At 39.1% G+C, this 20,681-nt stretch overlaps 1 protein-coding gene across 2 annotated transcripts; it reads left to right on the plus strand.

Moving 5' to 3' along the window:
* The first annotated feature begins 985 nt into the window (after window positions 1–985).
* Window positions 986–18,852, plus strand: LOC107730363 (NACHT, LRR and PYD domains-containing protein 12). Of its 2 annotated transcripts, XM_016541185.1 has the most exons (15): window positions 986–1,154; window positions 1,303–1,369; window positions 4,717–4,927; window positions 6,162–7,899; window positions 9,042–9,215; window positions 9,373–9,546; window positions 9,932–10,105; window positions 10,493–10,666; window positions 13,153–13,326; window positions 14,345–14,518; window positions 15,625–15,798; window positions 16,282–16,455; window positions 16,616–16,789; window positions 18,161–18,334; window positions 18,700–18,852. In XM_016541185.1, exons 1-15 carry the CDS (start codon window positions 1,045–1,047, stop codon window positions 18,803–18,805), a joined length of 3,972 nt encoding a protein of 1,323 aa, XP_016396671.1. In that variant the 5' UTR covers window positions 986–1,044; the 3' UTR covers window positions 18,806–18,852. The 2 variants fall into 2 exon arrangements, with proteins under 2 accessions (XP_016396671.1, XP_016396670.1); XM_016541184.1 differs by lacking the exons at window positions 10,493–10,666; window positions 13,153–13,326; window positions 14,345–14,518; window positions 15,625–15,798.
* Window positions 18,853–20,681: the final 1,829 nt, after the last annotated feature.

Genomic DNA, 20,681 nt, shown 5'->3' on the forward strand with positions numbered 1-20,681 from the left:
TTTTTTTAGCACACCAGGGTGACTAGGAGCATGAAATTGTCCAGCCATGACTTCCTGTTCCACTGGATTATAAATATGAGGAACACAAAGGCCAAATTCCCTTAATCATTTATCACAAGGGGTAAAACCAAAGAATATAGTTCTGATGTACAGAACAAGATTGTTGAGCTTCACAAAATAGAAAGTTGCTGTAAGAAAATAGCTAAAGCATTGAAAATCCCCATTTCCACCATCAGGGCAATAATTAAGAAGTTCTAATCAACTAAAGATGTTACAAATCTGCCTGGAAGAGGACATGTCTATATTGTCCTAATGCACGGTGAGGAGGAGAGTTTGAGTGGACAAAGACTCTCCAAGGATCACAGCTGGAGAATTGCAGAGATTAATTGAGCCTTGGGGTCAGAAAGCCTAAAAATATATATATCAAACAGCCCCTACATCACCACATGTTGTTCGGGAGGGTTTCAAGAAAAATTCTCCACACTCATCCAAAAACAAACTCCAGCATATTCAGTTGTCAGACACGACTGGAACTTCAAACGGGACTGGCTTATATTGTCAGATGAAACATAAAAAAGAGCTTTCTGGGAGCAAACCCACCAGATGGGTTTAGTACAAACAGGGATAAAAAGTACCCCATGCCCAGTGTTGCCAAGTCTGTGGTTTTCCCAATAATGTGATATTTAGCCCCTGGAATGCAAATTTTACCAGGGGAACCCCGTCAAAAATGTGTATTTTATGTGTATAAGTAGTCAACTAGCAGAAATGACTAATCGTGCAAAACCCCCTTATGACAGTGACATTTGCTTACATTGTCACACAGGTACCTTCATATAAAAGTGACTTACAAATGAGGAAGATCCCATGCAATTCAACATCAAAAGATCTTGTATATAAAAGAACATCGTGATAAAGTAATGGCATAAATACTTCAAATGAGATGCAGCAACTTTCATTTGTTTTATTAAATGCAGCTTTGCAACAGAGACAACAGCACTGTCATTCATCTCGTGGCATGACTTCTCTTGTAGGAAAATTTCAAACATGAGATCCATGTCTCCTGTTCCAGAGTCCAGCTGTGTGTCTATGAGGAGCGACGCGTCAATGGATCCTCCAGCTAATTTCAGTTCGGGAGACTCTTCTGCTAAACGGAGGTGAGGAACGGATCATGGATGAAGCACATTAATTATCAGCTTTATCCTATTGGATAATTGGTCAAGATTTTGTACTGTGTTTGAAATTAAGGAATGGACACAATCATGCATGTATTTACTGTCATTGAATAACAATTTGCATGTTCAGCTACAGTAACGAACAGGAAGGATCAAAGTCTTTGAATAGCGAGATGCTGCCAGATGCCGTCTTCAGGGTGAGTTTTATTAAGTTTTAGGTCATAAACTAGAGGAATTCTATAATCTATAATCAGGGATGCACATAAGTGGTGGGCATGTGTGCATCGAAAAAAAAAAATGCACTGGGTAAATAAGTTCAGACCACTCATTTGTGTATCGACATGTTTGACAGCTGTTAATGCACAATCACTGTTTTAGATCGACTAACTGTAATAATGTACAAGATTTATGTTCAAACTTAAAGCATAAATCTTATCAGCGTCGATAGCCTTGTGGGCAGTGCTCCGACATACAGCGCCGTTGTGCTACAGGTGTCCAGAGTTTGAATCTCGGCTCAAGGACCTTTCCCGATCCCGCCCCCCCTCTCTCTCCCAATTCATTTCCTGTCAACTCTAAAACTCTCCTATCACAATAAAAGGCAAAAATGCCAAAAATAAATCTAGGCTACAGTACATGCTTCCAGTTTCAGAGCAAAATGCAAAACTGACATCTCATGCACTGATGAGATTCACTCGGCAGCACTAAAACCAGCAGCGCATAAACTTGCCAAAATACTTAATTAACCCGGCAATATAAAATCTTGATGATTTTAGGTATGATAATGTTGAAAAATGAGAGGTATACATATGCACAGCAGACACAACTGACTTATCTATGTTCCTTGACAGTTTTCCAGCATTTCTCTGCAGTATGTCACAGATTAAACTTTTCCCGTCCAATGACGTGCCTGATTTTTCTTCGCCGCTCTGCTCTGTCAGCCAAGCGCTCACCAAGACGCCGAGGCCTACCCTCGCCTCCACTGGCGAGACTTCCAACCATCCTCCTATCGTTCGGCCGTGCCAACAATTCCCCCTATTGAAAAGTGGACAGTATTAAGCCTGGTGGCTCACAACATCCGAGCACAAATCCTGGCAGGTGCAAACATAGACCTCTCATCTTTACTTTCACTCCTTCCCGTGTCTGAATCCATCCGCCAAATAGACTGCGGAGATTTTTCATTTACATTAGAAAACCAAAACCCACATGCATCATGTTTGTTGTCTTTTCCCGAGTTTTCCATTGCGTTACTGAAATAACCTGTTCAGCCTTCCCCCATAGGCAGCACAAACTAAATGATTATTTGGCACTAATAGCTAAGCTTGTATTATCCTATGGATGAGGGAACTTCTACACTTACCACAAGTCCTTCTCTGCAAAATGCGCAGTATGGGTCTCTAAATGGAACCAATGCCCTTGATCTTCACAGCAGAGTGTTCCTAGGCTGCAGAAATATTTCATGCATTAATAATGTACAAGATTTATGTTCAAACTTAAAGCATAAATCTTATCAGCGTCGATAGCCTTGTGGGCAGTGCTCCGACATACAGCGCCGTTGTGCTACAGGTGTCCAGAGTTTGAATCTCGGCTCAAGGACCTTTCCCGATCCCGCCCCCCCTCTCTCTCCCAATTCATTTCCTGTCAACTCTAAAACTCTCCTATCACAATAAAAGGCAAAAATGCCAAAAATAAATCTAGGCTACAGTACATGCTTCCAGTTTCAGAGCAAAATGCAAAACTGACATCTCATGCACTGATGAGATTCACTCGGCAGCACTAAAACCAGCAGCGCATAAACTTGCCAAAATACTTAATTAACCCGGCAATATAAAATCTTGATGATTTTAGGTATGATAATGTTGAAAAATGAGAGGTATACATATGCACAGCAGACACAACTGACTTATCTATGTTCCTTGACAGTTTTCCAGCATTTCTCTGCAGTATGTCACAGATTAAACTTTTCCCGTCCAATGACGTGCCTGATTTTTCTTCGCCGCTCTGCTCTGTCAGCCAAGCGCTCACCAAGACGCCGAGGCCTACCCTCGCCTCCACTGGCGAGACTTCCAACCATCCTCCTATCGTTCGGCCGTGCCAACAATTCCCCCTATTGAAAAGTGGACAGTATTAAGCCTGGTGGCTCACAACATCCGAGCACAAATCCTGGCAGGTGCAAACATAGACCTCTCATCTTTACTTTCACTCCTTCCCGTGTCTGAATCCATCCGCCAAATAGACTGCGGAGATTTTTCATTTACATTAGAAAACCAAAACCCACATGCATCATGTTTGTTGTCTTTTCCCGAGTTTTCCATTGCGTTACTGAAATAACCTGTTCAGCCTTCCCCCATAGGCAGCACAAACTAAATGATTATTTGGCACTAATAGCTAAGCTTGTATTATCCTATGGATGAGGGAACTTCTACACTTACCACAAGTCCTTCTCTGCAAAATGCGCAGTATGGGTCTCTAAATGGAACCAATGCCCTTGATCTTCACAGCAGAGTGTTCCTAGGCTGCAGAAATATTTCATGCATGATCTGCATGAATCAGAAGCACAATCCACCATGTCATGCCCACAAATGAACCCATCTTTTCCCCCCTGCCCAGTCACAACCCCAGTTAAATCCACCAGCTAAGTGCCAAGACCTGCAACCACCAACACGAATAACAATTTTAGAGGATTAGATTTTAGAAGCTCGGTCTTTTGCAGACAATTTCAATGTCTGCAAATGCTCCAGACAGCATTGCCGATACCTCCACATCTGAAAATAAAATAATTAATTAATTTAAAAACAAAAAATTACTTATCGGCTCCAGTGAATATTTCTCACTTATCTATCGAACCATCTATCGAACTATCTTTATCTGTGAGCCCTCCCAGTTTGGCTCCCCAAATCACGCTGCTCCTCGTCCATTGGCTAGTAGGACCTGTCTGCCCGGCACTGTGAGCTGCTCCCATCAGAGGTTGCATGGACCCTCCTGGTCAAAGCACTTGGGCTTCTTCACGAAACGCCAACCCGTCAAATTTCAGTGCTCATTTTTGGGTGTTTAGTCTATTCATCAAGCAGCTGTCCATTGCTCAGTTGCTTTTGGGGGTACTCTGGGTTCGGGCCAAATTTCGAGCTCGGAGCTCTCCCCTCGGAGAGCAGCACACCAAATATGCATAACCTTTACCCCATTTATTATATGTAACTCATGAATTCATATAAAAAATAAAACAGTAGAAACAAACAAAATTTAAATGTTAGCATTGTACTTTTGAAGTGTACTATAAAATAATAGTATTTTTTATGTAATACTCTTTTTTTTTTTTTTTTGCAGTTTACAAATGCACTTTTACCAGCTTTTTACCAGCTTGTTATTAGACTCATCTAGTGTATATAAACTCATAAACATCATCCACAAGAGTCAGTTCCCTTCAGTATCTCTTAGCAGGAGTTTTGTTATGGTGACATTAGTGTACTAAAACTCTTGTGCATTGTTCTCTTCACTCTGATGGAAGTTGAGCGTCTGAATGTTCACTGTGATTAAACACTAATTTCAGGAGCTCGAGGACACAAGCATCTCTTTGATGAAGAACGAGCTGAGAAGATTCAAGAAACTGCTGAACCCAGATTACGCAGCATGCTCTGTGAGAGAGGAGGAGGAGGATGATGATGAAGGGCAGAGTCGAGTGAGCGAGGCAGTTCTGAGGATTATGCTTCATGTCCTGCGGAAGATGAACCAGCCATACCTCGCTAACACACTCCAGACCAGTAAGAGCCAGATTTCAAACTCTCTAGCATCCTTGCTGCTCATTTGTAGTGAATCATTTTGATTTGTTAATTTCGATTGTGTCAGTTACTTGATTAGGCATGCAATTTGCTTTGTTGTTTTTCTGTTTAATTCTTAAAGGGTTAGTTCACCCAAAAATGAAAATTCTGTCATTAATTACTCTCCCTCATTTTGTTCCAAACCCATAAGACCTTCGTTCATCTTCGGAACACAAATTAAGATATTTTTTATGAGATCTGGGAGCTCTCTGACCCTCCATAGACAGCAATGATATTACCATGATCAACGCACAGAAACATAGCAAGGACATCGGTAAAATAGTCCATGTGACATCAGGGGTTCAACTGTCATTTTTATGAAGCTACGAGAATACTTTTTGTGCGCAAAGAAAACAATAACATAATTTATTCACCAGTTCTTCTCCCCGAGATACCGTCTTCCACCATTTTGGAGAGTACCCCAGAACGTAATCAACACAATCAGCGTTGTTTACGTTCAGTAGAAAGCGCGCGCGTGATGAACTTAAACAATGTTGATTACATTCTGGGGTACTCTCCAAAATGGTGAAAGACGGTAACTCGGGGAGAAGAATTGCTGAATAAATTATGTTATTATTGTTTTCTTTGCGCACAAAAAGTATTCTTGTAGATTTGTAAAATTATGGTTGAACCACTGATGTCACATGGACTATTTTACCGATGTCTTTGCTAAGTTTCTGTGCATTGATCATGGTAATATTATTGCTGTCTACGGAGGGTCAGAAAGCTCTCAGATTCCATCAAAAATATCTTTATTTGTGTTTCGAAGATGAACGAAGGTCTTACGGGTTTTGAATGACATGAGGGTGAGTAATTAATGACAGAGTTTTCATTTTTGGGTGAACTATCCCTTTAATGGTCCAGTGATGTCTGCTTACAGCAATTTCATATTTCAACTAAAATTGGATATTATAGTTTGTAGACAAACTTTGATGTTGGCTTGAGAAATCCTAGCCTGAAAGTTTAAAACAGTTTAACAAGCTGTAAGTTGTAAGACTCAAATGGTTTTAAAAGCTTGAAGTTTGAAGGTTATAGATAGTTGCGAGAGTGTTCTGGGTGGTTGTTAGGGTGTTCTGGATAGTTGCTGGGGTGTTACTACGTGTGGTTGCTGGGCTTTTCTGGATGTTTCTAGAATATTGCAGTGCAGCATAAATATTGTTTCTGTTGTATATTGCAGAGCTGATCTCAGTGAGTCAACAACAACTGAAATCAAGACTGAAGCAGAAATTTCAGAAAATCAGCGAAGGAGTCTCAAATCAAGGGAATGCAACACTTCTGAACGAGATCTACACAGAGCTTTACATCACAGAGGGAGGGACTGGAGACATCAACAACGAGCATGAGGTGAGACGGATTGAGACCTCATTGTCCAGAGATCGAAAGACACTGGAAACACCAATCAAATGTAATGACATCTTCAGATCCTTACCTGGACAAGACAAACCCATCAGAATGGTGCTGACCAAAGGAGTTGCCGGAATAGGAAAAACCGCTTCAGTGCACAAATTTGTTCTGGACTGGGCTGAAGGAAAAGCTAATCGAGACGTTCACTTCGTCTTTCCGCTTCCGTTCAGAGACCTGAATTTGATGAAGGAGAAACAGATGAGTCTGATGGAGCTTCTTTGCTGTTTTTTCACAGAACTGAAACCTATAAAATATGATGACTATAAAACCATCTTCATCTTCGATGGTCTGGATGAGTGGCGTCTTCCTCTGGATTTCCAGAACAATGAGATTTTGTGGGATGTGACCAAATCGGCCTCAGTGGATGTGCTGCTGACTAACCTCATCAAGGGGAACCTGCTTCCTTCTGCTCTCATTTGGATCGCCACGCGACCAGCGGCAGCCAATCAGATCCCTGCAGAGTTTGTTGACCGGGTCACAGAGGTACAAGGGTTCAGAGACCCTCAGAGGGCTGAGTATTTTCGGAGAAAAATAAAAGATCACAATCTGGCCAATAGGATCGTTGCACACATCCAATCGTCGAGGAGCCTTCACATCATGTGCCGCATCCCAGTGTTCTGCTGGATCTCCGCCACTGTACTTGAGAAGATGTTGGGTGAAGCAAAGAGTACAGAGATTCCCAAGACTCTCACTCAAATGTTTGCACACCTCCTGATCGTCCAGACCAAACTGAAGACCCAAAAGTATGATGGGAAATGTGATTTAGATATTGAGCAGGCCAGAAAGAGCATCCTGTCACTTGGGAAACTGGCTTTTCAACAACTGGAAAAAGGCAACCTGGTCTTCTACGAGGAAGACTTGAAACAGTGCGACATTGATGTCCGAGAAGCATCCATGTACTCTGGAGTTTGTACCCAGATCTTTAGAGAAGAGTTTGGGCTAAAGCTGGAGAAGGTGTATAGCTTTGTGCATCTGAGTGTTCAAGAGTTTTTCGCTGCCTTGTTTAAGTTCCTTTCCTTTGCTCGGGAGAACAAGAAGTCCTCAATGACAGATTTTCTGAAGCGTGAAGTGGACAGGTCCTTGCAGAGCGAGAATGGACACCTGGATCTCTTCCTTCGCTTTCTGGTAGGGCTTTCGCTGAAGTCCAATCAGACTCTACTACGGGGATTATTCACAATGACGAGAAGCTCCCAGGATCCATGTGAAATTATTGAGTACATTAAGAGTAAAATTCGAGAGAATCCCTCTCCAGAGAAGTCCATCAATCTGTTTCACTGCCTGAACGAGCTGAACGACCAGTCTCTGGTGCAGGAGGTCCAGACGTACCTGAGCAGTAGAGGCACCCATCGCCTCTCTGGAGTCAAACTCTCTCCGACCCAGTGGTCAGCTCTGGTGTTTGTGCTGCTGAACTCGGCGGAGGACCTGGATGAGTTTGAACTGAGGCAATATGATCTGTCGGAGGAGTGTCTTCTGAGGCTGCTGCCGGTGGTCAAAGCTTCCAGAAAAGCAGAGTGAGTATATTAAATTTGCAAGCCCGTTTTAACTCACTTTTGCATAAAGCAGGGGTCTCCAACCCTGCTCCTGGAGAGCTACCATCCTGCAGATTTCAGCTCCAACCGGATCCCAGTTTTGGAGCCTTAAAAATCATGATTACAAAATAAAAGTTTATAAGGAACCAGAATATAAAAGGATGTTGAGATATCTTTAATACTTCTTTAGTTACAGGCACACAAAATAATATTTATGGCATTCAGACATGCGTTGTATGCAATTGTTTAGAGGGTGTTTAGAGAGAAACAAGATACATTTCTACATCATTTGTTAGTTAGATGTTCCACTTTTAAAAAACAAAAAGTATCAACTGAATGCAAAGTGACCCACATTTGGTCTTCAACCAATGTGAAAATGTGTACAATATAACAATTGACCTATCAGTAAGCCCCGCCCCCTTAGTTACTGTTGCTCCCTAGGACAAACAAACGGAGCTGCTCACTGTCTTACAATGACAGCTGTCAGTGTGAAAACACTGTTCATGTTTCGCAGGGTACGATTAAATTAATTTACATTTAACCCGTTTAATATGGAGACGCACTCAAATGTAGACCTTCGTTATGTGTTTTTGACCTACACTGTAACTTACATGATGTGAGAACAGTTCGCTATTTAGGTTTGTACGTTAGCATGGACTCATTAACTTTAACGTTAGCTAGTTTTAGCCAGAGATACCTTGCTGAAGCACAAGATGACATTTATACAAATTAGACAAATTATATTGCCCATCCTCTCAGGAGACCTGGAATCACTGTTACAAGTACCGCAGGCACATCGTTTTTCCATTTTTTAGAATAAACACCATCAAACCGATGCGAGCTTCAGATCTTCCAATGTTTCTCTATGGCGCTGAAACCTACAGATGTCCGAGTTCCGCTCCCCGTGCAACTGATACTCGACTGCCATTGGCTCATCTGCGTTCAAGGGGAGGGGCTTACCGATTGGTCAATTTATTTGTGGAGCCATATTGAGAGCTCAGTATCCCTGGAATTTAACCACATAGGGCCTTAATTGATTATATGAACTGGTTAAGTTAGCCTCCATGTAAATCCATACTGATTGCTGTTATTGGAGATTAAGGCATGTGTTTTTTCTTTGCCAGTCTGAGGGGCTGTAATCTCACAGATCAGATCTGTTCAGCCCTGGCCTCCGCTCTCAGCTCGATCTCCTCCAGTTTAAGAGAGCTGGACCTCAGTGACAACAACCTCCAGGTGTCAGGAGTACAGCTTCTTTCTGCGGGACTGAAGAGTCCTCACTGTAAACTGGAGATACTGAAGTACGTATTTTTATACGTTTTTTTTTTTTTAAATCCATTAATATTTCCAATTTCACTTTTTTATTAAATTGTTTTAATCTCTCAGTGTCCTTATGTTCTGATATTATGTATGTCCTCAGTATAAATAATTGTAAATTTAGTGCAAGTGTTTCTGCAGGTTGTGTAACTGCAGTATTAGAGAGGAAGGCTGTGCTGCTCTGGTTTCTGCTCTGATATCAAACCCATCACATCTGAGAGAACTCAGTCTGAACTCCAATAAACCAGGAAATTCAGTAGTGAAGCTTTTGTCTAATCTACTGGAAGATCCACACTGTAAACTAGAGAAACTACAGTGAGTGATATTATCAAATCTATCTTTCGGCTTCATATTTTCTTTGATATATTAAGTTATTTTTCTTATATTATTTTACAACAAATACACAAAAATCTTACATTAAGTTAAACCGTATATACCTAAATTATTGCTGTCGATATTTAAAAAAAATAATTACATTATTATTTCTTCTCATTTTAAGCATGAACTCACTTCTTTTTGACCAACTTGAATGAAATGTTTTGCAGATTCTGCAAGATTTAAATTATGAAAACCACTCTACATTAGTCGTACATTCATGCACAAAATCACTTATTCTAATGCTCACACACTTGCAGCTCATTACTCAATTTTCGCTGCTGAATGAATGTGTGTTGAGCTATATATATGTTTCTCTCTGTAGGCTGTATGACTGCAGTATTGGAGAGGAAGGTTGTGCTGCTCTTGCTTTAGCGCTGATATCAAACCCGTCTCATCTGAGAGAACTCAATCTCAACAATAATGAGCCGGGAGATTCAGGAGTGAAGCTTCTCTCTGATCTACTGAAGGATCCACACTGCAAACTAGAGAAACTACAGTGGGTAATATTTGATGAATGATATCACAATATCCTTAGTGCTAACTAATAAAACACAGTTACTTTATCACTTATGTTGTTTAGAATGTTGCAATGCAAAAATAGTAATGGTTTTATATATACAAAAATTTATTTCTTTTGATTTTGGGGTGAATTACTTTAGTGTAGACTAGCTTTGTGAGATCCACAAAGTGGCTTGTTTCACCGTACCTAGAATTAAATTTAAGCTTGAGTTGGATCACCACAGAAAACATTGTTATCAGGCAAATGTTTGTTCCCGATGCGAATGTCCCTATTGTGTTTCTATTCAAAATCTTGTTCACACTGCAGCAGATATGAAAGTTTGGCATCAAAGAGCCTCAAGTGTGAGGTGGTTTTTCTCTGCAGGCTTGAAGGCAGCAGTATTGGAGAGGAAGGTTTTGCAGTTCTGGTTTCATCTCTTATATCAAACCCATCACATCTAAGAGAACTCGATGTGAGCTGGAACAAACCTGGTGACTCGGGAGTGAAGCGTTTGTCTGACCTTCTGAAAGACTCAAACTGTAAACTGGAGAGACTACAGTAAGTGATTGTTCATCTTTAGGGATGCAAATTGCATAACATCACCAACAATTACATTAAAGGTGCTATATACAATTTTTACATGCATCAAGTACAATACTGCACTGTAGGATTGAAAATATTTTGGCAATGTTTCTATATTAGCATAATACTTATTGTTTACAAAGGCCAAATGTATCTCAACTTCATTATACAGTAACACCTTTAAAGAAATAGACATGGTGAACAAGACAGAACCTCCAAAAATGGTGGCAAACTGCAGAATCTAGCTGTTCCTCAAGCCAAGGGACGGACCAACAATAAGACATGTCAAATAGCACGTTACAGCCACTAGTTTTCTACAGTGGCACTTGCAGAGTTTACCTGAATCCCTCCACTTCCCCCAGCTCCACCTGTCTAGATCTGCCTAGGGATTTATGTATGTCTGTTCCTGCAGCAGCAGCAGCGTGTCTGTGTATCTATTGGCAGTAGCAAGTCTGTACTCAGGCAGAAATCATGTTCATGGATGAGCTAATGATTTATTAACGTAGTAGAATGAAGCAGGGTGAGGCTGAAAGCCATCGAAGCGAAACGAGGCACTGAACGAGCGTGAGACACGGCTGGAAAGCAGCGGAGCTTTTATTATGCCACAGTCGAGCACTTCCGCTGCTTCCGGTCGTGCGTATGTGGGGGAAAGCAGCGCTGGTTTATCATACTAGATACATTTAGTTCTGTTATAATGCTACTCTGTGCGGTCGTCACCGGTCTATTAAAATGCACAATATATTAAAGCGTCTTTGGTGTTTCCATGTTTTCTACAAAACCGGAAATCGAGGGGTTATGACGTCATTAGCAGGCGACAGAATGACACTATAGACACGCTCCGTGTCACTAGTTAAAATTGCTTATTTCTCTGGATTTAAACATTCTTCGAAACATTTGGGATAATGTAAGTACACAAGTCAGCAAAATATATAACACTGTTCTAGTGGTTTTTGGATATTTTAATAAAAAAATCGTACATATTGTGCCTTTAAACGTGGACGCGCAAGCGGTTACCAAGGTAATGAACAAACTGCTTGTTAAAGCGAATCTACATAATCCTGTATCGGAGGCAAAATTACAAAATATTGAGAATGCAACAGCCCATATTATATTTTTCTAAATCCAATTGATCAGACACTGATCGGAACTAGATGATAATAAGCTCCTCTATTTCGATACGTCTTGACGCTCAAATTAACCAATCACATTTTAAAGGGGACATAACACACACGGTTTCACCCAATCTCATGTTAATCTTGAGTACCTATAGAGTAGTGTTGCATCCTTCATATCTCCAAAGAGTCTTTAGTTTTACCTTATTTATGAAAGATACAGCTTTACAATTCTCTCCGAAAACTGCCGACCTCCTGGAGGCGTGTCGTGGGCGGAGCTAAAGAGTCACGATCTTTTAAGTGCCACCGATTGCCAACAAAACACAGAAATTTGATGCAGTTTCACTTACCGTTTGGAGTTCCCAATCATGACCGGTCTCTTTTTATCACTGAGATCGCTCCATCTTTCAGTATAAACGATGTGCAAATCCAACGTTGAACTGGGCCTTGTTTATGAAACGTTCGTTAACAAACACATTTGCTAAACTCCGTTGCTGCCCCAGAAAAACAAACCGCATCAGACTTCACCGGGCTGGAGTTAAAAATACCCGGTTATAAGGTGTGTATAGTTTAAACTAGTTAAACAGCATTAACAGTAGCTGATGTTCAGTTTGCATTCTGCAGCTCTCCTTCTAGTCACTATTGCACTCTTCCTTCTCTTGATTAAAGCTCCAGGTGAAGGATTGCTAGTTGTTACTAAAAGAGCAAAACAATCCCCTTAAAAAAACGCGGTATAATACGCAGATACCAAGGAACAAATTTAAACAATATAACTAGTATTAATAGTATTCGACAAAATTAAAAGAAAGCAAATGTAATTTATTATGAATAGAATATTTCAATACAAAATATTTAGATATTATAAACTGACTGAAGTAAAAGTACAACACGAGATGCAAAATAATTCAGAAACGCCTTATTACGCCTAAAAGTTGCGTTTAATATCAATCAGCTGGGGGCAGTTAATCTATAAATTGAGTGTTTCTACTAAATAAATATTGTACCAAATAAAAGAAAATTCAAACAAGGTAAAGTGCTTTTCATTTTTTTAAGTATTTGAGTTTATTTATCATATGAAGCCCTATTTGTCTATGTTCAGAATAACTGAATATATAAATAACTATATCGTGAAATATATCGCTACCGTGAAATAAAATTAGTCATACTGTGAAACTGAATTTTGGTCATACTGCCCACCCCTAACTTCAACAGTGTTTAATTGGTTTCTCAAATCACTTGTTTGTTAATTTGGTTTTGTCCAACATGAAGTGCATCTTTTGTGCTCGCCTCATCCTTATCTTTTACCTGCAGAATTTGAGTGCTGATCTGTAAGTGTCTTCCTCTCCTCAGGCTGGAGTGCTGCAGTATTGGAGAGGAAGGCTGTGCTGCTCTGGCTTTAGCGCTAAAATCAAACCCGTCTCATCTGAGAGAACTCAATCTGAACTACAACGAACCCGGAGGCTTAGGAGTGAATCTTCTGTCTATTCTTCTGAAGGACCCACACTGTAAACTGGAGAAACTAGAGTAAGTGATGATAGTTAATCATATTACTTTTATGTATTTACAGATGCTTTCACCAAAGTGACTTATGTAAGGATGGTTTCCCTACGGTGGTTCAGGCTGTAGGATTGCCGAATGACTAAAGAAACGTTATCAGCACGATGGTATAAAACTGTACATTTCTCGTCTATTACCACCCACTGCCACTTATACCAACGACGGAAATAAGCGCAGTTAGAATAGCTAAATATGTGGGAGAGCGTTGCTATTGTGTGACTATTGTATTTAATATTTCACTTTAATATATCACTTTAATATTAACCTTGAATAAAGACTAGTTAGCAGATAATTAATAATTGAAATGGTTTAATAACAATATTTTGTTATGGTTACACTTGAATTGGTTACAAAATAGATGAAGGATGGTAAAACATGAACAATTAATTCTACCCAGCATGTATGTAAAATATTACCTGAGAGAGACAGAGAGAGAGAGAAAGAGGGAGCAAACTGACCAATCAGCAGATTACAACTTCACCCACTGGGCAAAAGGTGTGACAATTAGCAGACCCCCGATGTATACACATGTTGGCCTACAGGCCTTGATCGATATCAGCACTTCTGTGCCTTCAGGAATGCCAAATGACCCTTTTGTTACTGAAGATAGGTTTGGGACAGGAAAGCAGAAGTCTTTGATCATTTTTGACCTTACACTTACAACATAGCAGCATAAGCAATTCATCAAAGAGCCAACAATATTCGCAGTATGCAATGCCAGGTTTATTAGAAAGCTAGATTACAAAACTAGATAGAGCAGAGGAGAAATGCAGAGAAGAGAAAGAAGTGCATTGGTTTAGAGATGTGGAGTGGTTAGTTGCTGGTGGAAAAGTCTATCTTCATCCTTCATTCTTTCTATATTTTGCAACACAAATAGGAAAACATGGAAAATGATTTTTTATATGTTTGTGCTTAGTTTAGCACCAGCCTTAGCAACCTAGAATTTGTGTTGACTGACATTTACTGCTCATTTTCTTCTTTGCAGGCTGGAATATAGCGGTATTGGTGAGGAAGGTTGTGCTGCCTTGGTTTCATCTCTTGTATCAAACCCGTCTCATCTGAGAGAGTTCAATTTGAGCTCGAACAAACCAAGAGATTCAGGAGTGAAGCTTTTGTCTGATCTACTAAGGAACCGACACTGCAAACTGGAGAAACTAAAGTGAGTGATGTTTTAAATGTTATTTTTAAATAACATTATTTTCAGTAGGATATATTTAATTCCAAATTTTTAACAGTCATCATACATAAAGCCCATAATACACTTTCTAATTGAGATTATTTTTATAAAAATTGTGATTTTAAAATGAAGTAAAAAAATCCAGTGCTTGTTTTTAGGGTGCAAAATTTGGCCAAACGTTTGTGATTATATATCAAGATAAAAGATACAGATATTTTTGTTATTATTGTTATTATTACTAAATAAAAACATAAAAGTTACCAATTCAGAACAAAATTGTAACGAGGCGAACAAGACGAGAGACGTGCGGATCCATATGCAAGGCTTTTATTTACAGACGTGGTCAAAACAATGGCAAACAGTTATATTGAGGGCAAGACACAAGAGTAGTCCAGTGAACGGGCGTGGGGTCGATCTCCGGCGAACAAAGTCCAAACAGGGTAATCCAAAGGGTTAATCCGAAACACAGGCTATGGTCCAGATGAGGAGTAAACAGTATCCGAACAGGGCGAGACGAGAGGGGTAAACAAAGACGGGCTATAAACTTCAGGGCAGGCAGAGAACACACAGAAACGAGATACACAGGCTAAGATCAAGACACGAAGGACTCTAAACAAGACTAAACTATGAAAACCAGGAATGGCTCTGTAATGTGCTATCAGCTAAGGAGCGATAAACGCAAACAATACTCGGCGATGAGAAAGATCTGAGAGGGTGTTATATAGTGTGTGTCATTGGTTGCAGGTGAGAGAGTGTAATCAGTGAAGTGGAGCATGGGAAGTGTAGTCCGTGGTGACGTGTAACAGTCGGTGTAGTGAGAGAGTGACCTCTGGTGGCTATCGGACGGAAGTCCACCGACCGGATTCGTGACAAAAATAAATATTGCTGTTGTAGTATTTTACTGTAAAATAAAAATTATATAATTTAAGAAACCGAGAATAATTTTATTTTACATCACATCTAAAATAACAATAGTAATATTTATGGCTGTCTTGATTCATTCAACATAATATTATAAATGCTTCTCGTTACAAGTTTCAACACACACACACACACACACACACACTGATTGTATCTTCTCTCTGTAGGCTGTATGACTGCAGTATTGGAGAGGAAGGTTGTGCTGCTCTGGCTTTGGCGCTGATATCAAACCCGTCTCATCTGAGAGAACTCAATCTCAACAATAATGAGCCGGGAGATTCAGGAGTGAAGCTTCTCTCTGATCTACTGAGGGATTCACGCTGTAAACTAGAGAAACTACAGTGGGTAATATTATTTGAGTGTATTTTTGAAAACTGATATTGTACCATACCAACATCAGAAGGATGTGTTTGTAATCAGAAAAAGATACTCAAAAAGGCATGTATATTGATTCTTAACCAGGGTTCCAAGTGACTTCAAAGTATTTAAATTACTAAATGACTATCAATATATTCTCGTATATATATATATATATATATATATATATATATGTATATATGTATATGTATATATATATAATCTTAGTCTTAATTTAAAATGCTAAAAAGACAGATAAAATCAAGATGTAACCTGAAACTTATTTTATTTTCCCTAACTATCGCGTATATTGAAGAACAGTTTTTGAAATGGTTTAAGTTAAGTAAACGTGCAATTATTTTAGTTTCATCGTGGATATTTCAAGCAGATGTAAATACCATTAATAGTAAATAAGTAATTTTGTGTTGTGTTAAAGTATGAAGAGTTTTTCCTCTTTCTCTTTGCAGGCTGGAGTACTGCAGCATTGCTAAGAAAGGTTTTGCTGCTCTGGTTTCGGGTCTGAAATCGAACCCGTCACACCTGAGAGAACTCAATCTGAGCAGGAACGAACCGGGAGACCCGGGAGCGAAGAGGCTGTCTGATCTCCTGAAGCACCCACGGTGTGAACTTGAGAAACTAGAGTGAGTTTTATTGTGCCAAAAACTACAAAAATCATTTTAAAGGGAGCGTTATGAAAAAATCTGTCCTGTTTCAACATGTGTGGCTTGCACTGTATGCACTGCACCAACTCATATAGGGATATGTTTGAGTGTTGAGGCATTTTTCTCCTTCTCTCTGCAGGCTTGATGACTGCGGTATCGGTGAGGAAGGTTTTGCTGCTCTGGTTTCAGGTCTGATATCAAACCCGTCACACATCAGAGAACTCAATCTGAACTCCAGTAAACCAGTTTACTCAGGAGTGAATCTACTCTGTGATCTACTGAGAGATCAGCACTGCAAACTGAAGAAACTACAGTGAGTGATATTTCACATTCTCTGATATTATTGCAAAATAAAGTCTTACATTCATAAAGTCATGGCGTTAAATGTTGCCTAGATTGCTAAACATGAATATCTTCCCCAGTATTTTTTTTCTTGTTTTCCAGTACAAATAACTAAACATCCTTAAAGGGGTTAGGCTGTATGATGCGATTTCAAGTTTTCCATTGTCTTTGGAGTGTTACAAGCTGTTCGTGCATATATAAGATCCGTAAAGTTGACATTCTTTATAAAAGTTAAGACTCGTCCACGCCTTCCTAAAACACGCCCCATAATGTTCTTTTTAGCAACATCACATGACACCTTTAAATCAAGATGCATTTACTTGAGATGCATTGAAATTTAACAAAACTAAGCGAGTTCATGCATAAAACAAGAAGATAAAATCAATGAGGTATGAAAATGTGTTGCTTTTTTGAGTCTGTTGGCAGATATTTGCTCTTGTTTTAATCATAAACTCTGATCGTTGGAAGCTGTTGCTGATGCAGCTAATTTTCTGCTCTCTAGTCTAGACATTAACAGTTAGAGAATATATTGACATTGTGCTCCCTTAAATTTGGTCCTTATGTCTCTTTTATTTTTTTATTGACCTTCATAAAACCTGCAGAAACTGGATACATATTGATCCTTAAGACCAAAACCATATGTGACCCTGGAGCACAAAAGCAGTGTTAAGTCGCTGGGGTATATTTGTAGCAATAGCCAACAATACATTGTATGGGTCAAAATGATCGATTTTTCTTTTATGCCAAAAATCATTAGGATATTAAGTAAAGATCATGTTCCATGAAGATATTTTGTAAACTTCCTACCGTAAATATATCAAAACTTAATTTTTGATTAGTAATATGCATTGCTAAGAACTTCATTTGGACAACTTTAAAGATGATTTTCTCAATATTTAGATTTTTTTTGCACCCTCAGATTCCAGATTTTCAAATAGTTGTATCTCAGCCAAATATTGTCCGATCCTAACAAACCATACATCAATGGAAAGCTATTTATTCAGCTTTCAGATGATGCATAAATCTCAATTTCAAGAAATTGAGCCTTATGGCTGGTTTTGTGCTCCAGGGTCACATATATTATTGTGTTTTGGAAATGTTGCCACAGTTCTTGGAATATGGATTTAGTCTCAGTTCTTTCTGTCTCTAAACATGTACAGACTCCGATCAGATCTACATGTGGGTAAAAATCACTGGATTACAATACATGACAAATAGACTGTTTAGAAGTGTAAACTGCTATTTCCTACTGACGTACTAAAGCAAAAGTTGGTAAAGAATTGAACAACTTTTACCCATAATGCCATTAGACAGGGATGTGTAAGTGTCTTCCTCTCCTCAGGCTGGAGTGCTGCAGTATTGGAGAGGAAGGTTGTGCTGCTCTGGCTTTAGCGCTAAAATCAAACCCGTCTCATCTGAGAGAACTCAATCTGAACTACAACGAACCCGGAGACGCGGGAGTGAAGCTTCTGTCTATTCTTCTGAAGAATCCCTACTGTAAACTGGAGAAACTAGAGTAAGTGACTTCATTCTATTATATTATCATCGGGCGGCCAATAAATTAAAATCAGGCCTGGTGATGCATTTTTTTTTTTTTTTTAGCTTTGGTTGAAGATGACTTCATCTGTCTGATTAAGAACTGAAATGTCATCTGAAAAACTCTGGACTTACTTTATACAGACAACAAGATGCATATACCGCATTATTTACATGTTATGACCATTACTATTCAATACTACTACACTAAGACCATCATCACTGCAGTTTTATTATTAATTAGCCTATGTAAGCCATGTGTTTTCTCACAGTTATTGTTTCAGTAAATAGCAGAAATACTCTGGCTCATGCTGGCTGAAGTGTATTTTCTCTCCGTCTCTGCAGGTTGTCTCACTGCAGTATTACAGAGAGCGGCTGCGCTGCTCTGAGTTCAAACCCTTCACACTTGAGGGAACTCAATCTGAACTACAACCAGAACATTCGACAGTGACGCCGCTTTCCGATCGACTGGATCCACACTGAAAAGTCAAACTAAATCTAGCTTGTTTTATGTTGTCTTTGTTTTTAGTCTTCCCGAATGGGGGAAAAAAAAAAAGTGTAAATATACATTTTCAATATGTATCTTATCTGATAACCGTTTCAGATCATCTTGGAGCTTTGATAACATAAATATGAAGGGGAGAGCGGGGCAAAACATAAAATTTTTTTAATTTCTCAGTTTGTGTAGATCCATATGGGGTTCAGAGTATAATTCGGTAACACTTTATTTCGATAGTCCACTTTAGACATTCTATTAACAGTAAGTAACTTTGCAACTACATGTCAACTAGCAGTTAGTAGAGTATTAGTAGACTGTCTGCTTAATATCTTCTAACACTTTCTTTGTCAACTTATTCTACTAACCCTAAACCTACCCTAACAGTCTACTCTGAGAGTTAGTAGACATGTAGTTGCAAATTAATGAGAATTAGTTGACATGTAGTTGACATGTAGTTACAAAGTTACTTATAGTTAGTAGAATGTCTAAAGTGGACTATCGAAATAAAGTGTAACCTATAATTCTTTATCCACAATAATTTCACACTTATCTTGTACAAATATGTCGCTTTGTTTCATAATTACCGTTTATAAGTTTTTCTTTATGTACCCCAAAAGAATGGAAGTGAAATGTGACAATATGCCCCGTGTAATATCTGAGGGGCACGTTGTAACATGATCATATAACAGCTTAAAATGTTAAAAACGGTCAGTGTCTTATGCTAGTTAGCGAAGCAATAAAGAGCTATCTAAACTGATAAATAACAGATTGGAGATTAAAATAATAGCAGATTTGTCTCATTTTAAATGAATACTAAAACTGAGATGAAAAATTTACTTAAGCCAGAAATTTACTTTTGCTATGGTATATCTTGAAAAGATTTTTTAATTTGTGCCCCGTGCTCCCCTATATATTGAGTATTAAATATGTATATTTTTAAAGTTAACTTAATACATGTTGTTACGGGATGGTGTGCTAAACAAGGTGCACGACAAAGGAGTATTATCCAAGAGAGTTCTTTAATAATCCACAGGAGAAAACAAGCACTACCAAACATAAATCCAATCGATAGCAGACAAAGGAACATAGGAGAACACAGGCTTTAAATACTGGTAACGCAATCAGGGAGAAACAGAAACAGGTGTGGAGCTAATTAATCAAAAACCATGGCAACAAACTAGGCAGGAGAATGGAAACACAGAAAACTAAACCAAAACAGATCATACATGTGACGCATATATTATACAAACCAAAAAGAGGAATGTTTCGTCCATATAGACTGTTTTTTTTTAAAGACCTTCATAGTATGAAAAAAAAATACTATGGAAAACAATGGCTACTGTCAACTATTTGGTTACCAACATCCTTTAAAAAGGGGTCATAGGATGCGACATGCACTTTTACAAGTTGTTTGAACTGAAATGTGTGTTGGCAGTGTGTGTACACAACCACCCTATAATGATAAAAATCCACCCAGTGTTTTTTTTTTTAATCTGGTTAAATGTTTTCCCCTTTCTCAAATCGAGCCGATCTCAGATGCCTGTCTGTGTGACGTCACACAGACAGGCCCCTCCCACCATAGTTTGATTGACAGTAGTGTTTCAGCACAGACTGGACTGGTGTCTTACTTTAGCTCCGCCCTGAGTGAGCTGTCATCAGTCCGCCATTGTTTCACCGCCGGAGCAGATGTAGACAAGAATGACTCCTAAGCGATTGAGGTGTTCTGTTGTTGATGTAATAATGAACATAGCAGTCGTCATTTACTCACAACATCTGAGACGCTGAAGACGCAGTGGATTATGTTTGTTTCTGAAGGGAATGCGCCCCC

The sequence above is a fragment of the Sinocyclocheilus rhinocerous genome, unplaced genomic scaffold (genome assembly GCF_001515625.1).
Source record: "Sinocyclocheilus rhinocerous isolate Xijiao unplaced genomic scaffold, SAMN03320098_v1.1 scaffold3991, whole genome shotgun sequence".
Lineage (NCBI taxonomy): Eukaryota > Metazoa > Chordata > Actinopteri > Cypriniformes > Cyprinidae > Sinocyclocheilus > Sinocyclocheilus rhinocerous.

What these genes read in the sequence shown, in the direction of transcription:
- LOC107730363 (XM_016541185.1), top strand. Translation starts at nt 1,045, where the DNA reads ATGAGATCCATGTCTCCTGTTCCAGAGTCCAGCTGTGTGTCTATGAGG. An exon ending in TGTAAACTGGAGAAACTAGA is followed by an intron (nt 13,327 to 14,344) that starts GTAAGTGATGAT and finishes TCTTCTTTGCAG; the next exon opens with GCTGGAATATAGCGGTATTG. An exon ending in TGCAAACTGGAGAAACTAAA is followed by an intron (nt 14,519 to 15,624) that starts GTGAGTGATGTT and finishes TTCTCTCTGTAG; the next exon opens with GCTGTATGACTGCAGTATTG.